The sequence below is a fragment of the Corvus brachyrhynchos genome, unplaced genomic scaffold, assembly GCF_000691975.1.
Source record: "Corvus brachyrhynchos isolate BGI_N302 unplaced genomic scaffold, ASM69197v1 scaffold5, whole genome shotgun sequence".
NCBI lineage: Eukaryota > Metazoa > Chordata > Aves > Passeriformes > Corvidae > Corvus > Corvus brachyrhynchos.
The window spans coordinates 7,069,302-7,077,918 of NW_008238321.1; the positions used below are offsets into that span (position 1 = coordinate 7,069,302).

The window sequence follows — 8,617 nt, forward strand, 5'->3', positions numbered from 1 at the left end:
TCGCTCAGCAGCCTCAGCATCGCCTCGTGTTCGTGATCCAAAAAACCCGGGAGGTTCCTTCCCTGCAGTGGACTAGGGATGGAGGATCCCCTTGTGCAGCGCCTCCCTGGAAGGAGAGGCTGGGCGGTTTTGGGGTGAATTTTGCCCCCTTAATCAATCTCGAAAGAGGGGCAGTGAATGGGGAGGCTCCCTTGCTGCATCTCTGAGGAGGCATAAATCACAGAATGACTTAGGAAAAGACCTCAAGATCATCAAGTCCATATAAAGTTTATAACCAAACGGTTCTCTAGAATTGCAGTGTGGGCTTGCCAGAGGTTTCCCGGCTCCTGTGGATCCATCAGAAGTCAGTGGTGAAGGTTTTGTGGGTGACCTGTGCCGGGGTGCTTGGATGGTTATCTCCAGGATCCTTAAGCCTCTGCAGGGCCCCTTCTTGCTCCCGGTCGGATTCCTCCCAGAAGAGGAGCTTTTTTCTCAGGAATTTTAAGCTTTCCCATAACAAACAGCAGCTCCGTGCTCCGCAGTCCCCCCCTTTCCCGAAGCCCTCCTCCAGCCTGACAGCGCACATCAGGAGACAGCGGCGCTGCCTCTGCATCTCGCGATCCTAGAAAAACCCTCTTTTTGACAAAATTATTCCTAAGTGATGTAATGTGACTGAAGAGAACAAACCTCGGCTGCCTCCACCTTCCCTGGCATCCCGAGGCTGCTCTTCCAGCCTACAGGGCCCTCCCACACCGCTGCTCTCTCAGCTGTATTTTGGGGGGCATCTGTTTTGGGGGGGAGATAAAGGCTGCATTTCCAGGGACAAGGAGGTGTTTGGGAAGCGTGCCCAGCCCAGCAGAACGTGCAGCATTGCTGGGACAGGCCAGAGCATGGACCGTCTGGAATGTGGAATGTAAACAGAGCGTGTTAACCAGCAACAGCCCAGCTACAGATCCCAACCTCTTGTGCTGTCCCTCGGGAGCTGCAAACCCCACGCTCCTGCCCGCTCGAGCTGCAGCCCAGGGGCCGCTTGTCACACTGGATCAAATCATAACTGTTCTCCACACCACCCTTCCCGGCAGTTTGAGTTATCCAAACTCTGGCCTCAACCTCTGTAGCCCTCACACAGCATTGGGAAGTGACACAAATGCCCTGCTGGGATCCTGAGTGCTGAGTGCTCGGGCTGTGCTCCCAGGCCTGAGGAGGGCTGGCTCAGGGAGGGAAGTGCCTTGTGTCCCTCTGAGTCACCTGCCTGCCCACCTTGCTCTGGACAAGCACAGCAGCTAGATATTTAAATATTTTCATGCCCATCTTAAAACAGTGGGCATGAACACTGAGTGTCTGCTCATTTGCAGGACAACTCCCAAAGACTGGCCTGAAATGCTAAGGAGGAATGATGAAGGTGAGCAGGGCTGGATCAGCTGGCAAAGGAGAGGAACCAGTTGTGATCCCGCTCACCCTGAGCTCTGCACAGTCATCACAAGGTCAGCCAGCCCTGTGACCTCAAATAAAATACAATAATTTCACCCTTTGCCTACTGTTCATTTGCAATGGGACCATGTGGTCCCCTCAGCGCAGCACAGCCACTGCAGCTCAGTTAAGCCACAATTTTATTGTATTGTATTCCATGCATTATGTTCATGTTTTATAGTATGACAGAGGGAGGGATCAAGATAAATGTTAAACATAAACAAGAGCAGAAAGGTCGTTTGTAACAGGTCCTGAGAAGGAAAGGCACATCGTAACCACCGAATCCAACAGAACGGAAACCTTGGACAGAGGAAGACAATGCTGGAGAGCGGACGAGGGAGGGGGTGTTTCAAGTTGGGGGCTGTGGAAGCAGGTTTGACAGCCACCTGCTTTTCCCCACCCACCAAAGGTCTGTAGTTCAAATGGATTTGGGGAGCTCAGTATTCAACCAAACTACTTCCACACTCCTGTTGCCCAGGGAGAGTCCAAGATCCCAAACTCCTCCAGGCTTAATCAGCACCAAGGGGCAGCACAGGACTCAAGGCTCCTTTCTGCAGAGACCAGCTGGGAAAAGGCAGCTGGTGGGAAGGCAGGGAAGGGGTACCCAGCACTGAGGGACCCCGAGCCAGGTCCCACCTGGCCGTGCAGGGTCACAGGAGCACCGTGGACTGCAGCATCGCTGGTGACCTGTGGGTATTGCTATTCACTGGCATCGAGGAGGAGGGCAGGCTGGGACAGAGCATGGATACAGCGGAGAAACGGTTGGCACATACACTGGCACACGTCTCTGTCAGGTCAGATGCTGGGGGGGTTGTAGCACCTCGAAGGGAAGCAGCAGCAAAACCGTGTGCTGTGCCTGATTTAAGGCAGCGATTGCCACGGGTGATCCAGCGCCGGGAAGCACGAGGTTCCTGCCAGAGCAGCACGAGGGGCTCCAGAGCCAGGCGTGGACGCTGGGATGCTGCCCAGACAGTAAGCACAGCACTCCCTCCAGCGAGCTGACACAACAGGGAGCTTCTAGAGACTGCACACAGTGGAAATGAGCACAAAACCAGGACAGAGGCTCGCAGCACTGGGCTCAAACATCACTCCCAAGCACCTAGCCCTGCTGTGGCAAAGACACAAGTGTGTGATCGGTTTGGTCATCACAGCAGTACCAGAGCCAGCCTTGCTCCTGTAACTATATGTTGAAGTGTGTTTTGCATGTTAAAGAAGAACATTTAGCAGCGCACATTTCTTCTTGAGCCCCTTCAGTTTGTTACCTGCAACCCTTTCCCAGGCCGTCAAAGCCACCCTAAAGGTCACAGCCTGGGTGAAATAAGCAGCAAGAGGGCAGAAATGAAGCAGAAGCAGGGCTGAGCTCGAGGCCTTTCCTGAGCAGCCCAAGGCAGAGGTGGCTCTGCCCCCTGGCACAGGTGGTGGGCACAGGCAGGGGTCTCACAGCCTGCAGTGTGCAGGGCAGGGATGGAGTTTGGAAGCCTGAGAGGGCTGCATTACGCTGGTGATGGGCCCAAAAGCACGGGCAGGCAGCAAGGGTTCATCTCGAGCCGGTGGCCAGGGACAGCTCAGACTGAAATCCTGGCACAGCGTCTCCATCTCTGGCCATCCCAACCAGGAGAGAAGATTGTAGGAGTTTTTGCCTTTTCTGCCATGGACTTCTGGGAGAGGGCTGAGCTGCCTTTCAGCTGGGGCTTCTGTCACTCCGTGGCACAGATTGTAAACTTTAGTCCCTGCTGAGCTAAGCAAGGTCTGGATTTGGCCTCCAGGTGAGAGACTCTCCATTTCCTGCCTGACTGCAGCCCTCAGCAGCTGCTCAGGGCTGGGGGTGTTGAAAGCATCATCTCCCTCACCACAGCCCTGCCCTGGGACACTACAAAGTCCTGAGAGCTCAGTGTGAGATGCCGGGGTGTAGCTCAGGCCCTGGAAAACCCAGGCAAGGCAGGACAGGCAGCAAGCTGGAACCAGGCAGTAACACCACCATGGTGTTACCTCTACATGTGTGCGTGGCAATCCTGGGTTGTGCTACAGAATCATCATCCATGGAGGTAAGAGCATGAAATGAGGGTGTTTCTGCTGCTGGCCAAGGTCCCTACGATGCTGCCAGTGCCCTGAGCTTGGAGCTGTGAGGAGGCCACTGAGCAGACAGGTAATGCTGTGAGCCAGGGCTTCTTTCCAAAGGCTGTAAGGAGAAGCCATTGGAATCCACATGGACACAGGTGCCTCTAACACTGAACCCTGGAGATGGGCCAGGAGCAGGTCCTGGAGGCCTTACCCTGTTGCTCCCTTACCCTGCTGCTCTTGGGATGTGGTGATGGGGCTGATCTGGGTCACTGACAGGATGCAGAGATGGAGAAGAGGGAGATAGGGGGGAGCCTTCCTCTTCAGCTGCAGGAAACCACCCTGGTGCCGTGGGATGTCCCCTCACTGCTTAGGCCAGGGCTGGGTGTGGGGCTGGTCTCTTCTCCTGAGCAAGCTGTGTCCACACCAAGGGCAGGGAGACAGGGATAACAGTCCATGACCCTGTGGGATGCCACTTCAGGGTTGTGTACAGAAGCTGGGCAGGCGCTGGCATCTCCAGAGAGCAGCATCTGCAGCTCAGCCACATCTCTTCCTCTGCACAGACTCTGCCACAGCCTCTGCAGTCCAAGTTCGCTCCTCACACGGCTCTTGTCCCTAGGCTCAAAGGTGTCACCATCCCAGTGTCTCCAGAGTCAGTGCAGCAAAGCCCCTGAGGTGCCACTATGGTCCACATGTTCTTGTATGAATTGCATGTGGGCTTGGACAGAGTTTGGTGCCCAACAGATGCAGCAGGGGATGAACCTGACACAGGGCTGGGGCTCCTCCAGCACCTCCCTCTGTCCCACAAAGCTTAATCCACAGCATCTCCCCAGCTGCCAGGAGGAAAGGGGGGCTGGTACCCCACGGGCACCCCTAACCAACATCCCCAGCAAGTTCACAGCTGTCGCCAAGTGGAGGTGAGGGGATGAGGTGCAGAACAAGTCATCCCCTGGCCTTGTGATGGAGTTTGGCAGAAAAATCACCCTCTTCTATGCCCTGGCTTGGGAAGAGCACTGGGGGGCACCATGTGTGCCCAGAGCCAGCCTGGCCCAGGGGCTGTAGCCATGCTCGCACGTGGGCAGAGAGGACGAGGTCCTGCCCACACTCACGCACCACATGGACAGGCTTAAAAAAATGGGAATTGCAAGTGTGGGAAGGGGTTTCCTGAGACTGCAGAGAAGCGAAGGCCGCGTTGAACAGTCAGGGACAGGTGTGCTGGTGTGGGAGCAGTCCTGCCTTAAGGCTGCAAGTGTTCCAGGTACTGCGGGAGCGGGTTCTCCTTGACGTATTTCTGAATGTACCAGCACGTCAGGTGGGCCTTCAGGTCCTCCTCCACCACGAAGTCCAGGGCTGCCTGCAACCAACGGAGATCACATGGGTTACAACCAGCACTCCCAGCCTCTGCTCCCCTCTGAAGCCCCTTGGGAATCCTGTACCACGGGACAGGGGAAAGCAGCAGGTTGCCCTCAGGTACCCCCTGTGCGAGGCAGGTGGAGAGAGAGGCTTGAGGGGAGAGCACAACTGTCCTGCCACAGCCACCACCTCACCACAGAGTCCCCAGTTTAACCCTCAACACATCCAGCCCCGTGTACTGCAGGTGACCCAGTCCATCCTGTGAAGGCCACCTTCATCACCCCTTTGTCCCCGCTTACAGGGCCAGGGAGCAGCTGTACCCCGAAGCACCACCCCACAGTCTGCACTGCTGTGCTCATGACTCCTCAGCTCTCCCTGCACAGCCCAAGGCAGGCAAAGGGCTCACGAGAGCAGTGAAGGTTTGAGAGGATGGGTCCAGGTTGAGGTGAGGTGATCCATCAGCTCCTGCACAAGGGTTTTTTGCTGAGAGGAAGAATGGGCCGAGCCTGGGCAAGTGGCTGGATTTGCTGGTACTTACCCAGCTCCTCTTGCCACAAGAAACAGGAATGTTTCAGCCCAGATTTCCATCTGCCCTGCCAGCCACTGCATCTCCCATCAGAGCAGGATTCCCACAGGGCACACATGCAATTCCAACATGATGGGGTCTGGCTTCAGCCAGGATCTCTAGCCACAGCTGGGATGGCAACAGCCCTTGCCCTTCCGGGTGGCTGGGGTCGTACCTTTGCCAGGTGCTTGGCGATTCCTCTCCCTCGATAGGCGTCCGGCACCTCCGTGTGCTGCAAGTCCACGATCCGCTTCCCCACATACTCGTAGAGCAGCACGGCCTTGTCATGGCAACCTGAGGGGTGGGAGACAGGGGTGAGGGTTGGGATGTCCCCAGAGAGCCCACAGCAGGGGATGGGCAGTTTTGGGACTGCTACAGCATCCCTTGTGCCCATGGGAATGGCTCTGGTGCTGAGCCGAGACTTTGCTTTCAGTGACACCCGGATGTCCTCAATGATCCCCCTGAGGTGTGAGCAGAGCCAGGTCTGCTCAGCCTTTCCGAGCCCCTGGAGCAGGAGCAAGGTTTTGACCCAGCCTTGAATCACTGATGCCAGCACAATATGTTTAGTGTAGGAAAGCAGCTGTGGGGAGGGAGGAGATGTGTTGATTGTGGGGGAGAGCAAAAAGGTGAAAACAACAAAGCTGACCCAGGTAACAGCCAATTAATTTCTCTTCCAGCACAGGATTTTTTTTTGTTATTGCACATAAAACAGGACAAGACTCCTTGGTCTGGTGTTGCAGCATTGTCTAGACACGTTTTGGGGAAGATGCTGGGGAGGTGAATCCCACAAACACACAGGAAAGCACACACAGGTGTGCAAGGGGGGCTGTGCACACAAATTTACATGTACACACACACAGGCTTCCTGTTTCAACACCCTGACCTTTCTCACAGCAGCTCAGTTACAGGAAAAAAGAAGTTTCAGCTCATGTATAAATCAGAGGAGAGTCAGAACACCCCTCTGGTTTCATCCACAGAGCCTGAGCTTCTGCATTCAGTGCAAAAGCAAACGTTTCATTTCTAGAAGGTTTCTGTACTTAAAAGTGAGTTTCAGAAATGCAAGATCCCAATCAAAGAGACAAGTTCAATTAAAATAATGGAAACTTTCCCTTCCTTCCAGTGTTTTTTAAGGCTGAAGGGCTGCAAAGTTCACCTGCATTCAGGATCTGCTTTAGCTGAGCTCAATACACTCTATTTCACTGCATTTCAGCTGACAGCTCCAGCCCAGTTTGCCTCATCCCTGTATTCCAGAGAAACTAGAAATGAGCCCATTGGAATTTTGTGTTTCAGGAGAAGCAGCTCAAGCTTTTATTCCTGCTCCTTTTATGCAGACACTCAGTTCTCCGACACTGGATGGAAACCTTCGCAATTCTTGTGCCAACATTGTTCTTGGGTGGACATAAATAATTTCCCTCCCTGCCATTCCCCCAAGTATTTATAGGCTTCAGTCCTGCCCCTCTCAGCCTCTGGTTCACCAAAAAGCCAAGCTCTTTGAGTCTCCCCAGACAGAAAAGAGGGAGAACTGCAGTGTTTCTCCATGCAGATCCAGGCACCCAAAAAAAGGCAAGGGAGCAGGTGAAGCCCTTCCCCAGCAGCACAGACCTGTCTTGCTGGAAGGAAACCTGCCCAGGCTGAGGCATGAGGTGTCCTCACCCTGACAGAGCATTTGGTGGCAGCTCTTAGGAGTGGCAAGGACAGAGTTGGCAGCACCAAAGGCTGTAAAATGATCTTATAACAGCAGCTTTCACTCGCTCCAGCCCTTCCACCCCACTCTCCTCCCAGGCCAAAACTTTCCATAGCCTCTGCCTGAAGCTTTGAGAAGTTTAAAACTAAATTGACAACAGAACAAAAGATCTTTTTTCTTTAAGTACACTTTTTAATATATGATCTGTTTAGAAGTATCACACACAAAAATGCATTTTAAAGCAGAAGGTTAAAGCAGTGTTTGGAGAATCTCAGACATGTCCTGGACAGGCTTTTCCTCAATATTCCCTGTACCACAGCAGCACCACAAACCCCCAGCCAGGACAGGAGCTGCAGGGTGCCACCAGGGCACAGAAGAACACACACAGACTAAAGGATTTTACAACCAGCCCTGCACAGAGAGTCAGTGCTGCTGGAAACTGGTCCCAGTTCAAAAAAAACATCCCAGTTCAGCCAAGTGCATGATCACATCCACACATGCTCACCTCAGTGACGCAGCACATGAAACCAGGGACACTCGTGCCACAGGGTGTGGTGTGGGCCCTGCAGGTCACAGCCATGGCTTGGAATAAGCCAGCCCTGGTGCTGTGTGGTACCCTGGACATGGGGGCTGCTCCCAGGAAAGCTGGGGGAGCTGGAAGCAGCCCCAGTTTGTTGTAATCCCCCCCCAAAGAGAGGGGGCACAAGCAGAACCCCCACTGAAACATGGCATAAGAGCCACCTCCTGCCCGTGTCACCCCCTTGGACTCTGGGACAGGAGTTTATCAGCCTGCACAGACAGAGTTTGGCACAGCAGGCCCAGGCCTCAGCCAGCAGAGCCCCGGGAGCCTGACGGTGGTGTTTGACTCACTGACACTCCCCTCGAGGCCACCAGTGAGGAAGTGGAGTCGATGCAAATCAGCACAGCCAGAGAGGAGCAGGACGGCAGCAATGGCAGCACAGCTGGTGCCCTGCTCTCCCTCTGTCCCTCCCTCCAGTCACAGGGGGCACAGGCAAAGGGAAGCTTTTCTGGGAGCTGGACAAGGGACCAGGTCTAAACTTGCTCTCCATGGAGGGTTTCCACCAGGATCAGTGGTGGGCTCAGCCCTGATGCCAGACACAAATGCCCAGGCTGGGTGGCTCAGGAGCCTGGGGAACAAGCAGAGAGCCCAGTCCCAGCCCCAGCTGAGGAAGGGACATGTCGGGCATCAGCGAAGACACAGGCACCCCCTTCCTTCGCTGACCCCCTCTCCTGGCATACACAAAGCGCCTGTCCAGATGCTGCAGCACTGCAGGACTATCCCTTGTCCCTTCTCCCTGTCCCCCTGCACTGGCCCCAGCCCACGATACCCCTTTGTGTGCCCAGGACCAGGGCAGGGCCCTGGCTGCTGCCTGCAAGGCCAATTTCTGCACTCCAGCCTTTGGAGCAGCCCCTGAGCTCCAGCCTCCTTAGGACACTGCTGCAAAGCCATTCCCCGGGAGCAACGGGAGGGAGCAAATGCCAGCCCT

General features: G+C 55.0%; 1 protein-coding gene across 1 annotated transcript; it reads right to left on the reverse strand.

The window, feature by feature from the left end:
• Positions 1-3,445: 3,445 nt before the first annotated feature.
• Positions 3,446-5,834, reverse strand: NATD1 (N-acetyltransferase domain containing 1). Its single transcript, XM_017734082.1, has 2 exons — positions 5,601-5,834; positions 3,446-4,861 (listed from the first exon to the last, which is right to left on the reverse strand). Exons 1-2 carry the CDS (start codon positions 5,817-5,819, stop codon positions 4,745-4,747), a joined length of 336 nt encoding a protein of 111 aa, XP_017589571.1. The 5' UTR covers positions 5,820-5,834; the 3' UTR covers positions 3,446-4,744.
• Between the last annotated feature and the right edge of the window lie 2,783 nt (positions 5,835-8,617).

Coding starts and splice junctions, on each gene's coding strand:
- NATD1 (XM_017734082.1), bottom strand. CDS start 5,819: ATGGGCACAAGGGATGCTGTAGCAGTCCCAAAACTGCCCATCCCCTGC. Junction 4,862..5,600: donor TCGCCAAGCACCTGGCAAAG/GTACGACCCCAG, acceptor CGTTGGTTGCAG/GCAGCCCTGGACTTCGTGGT.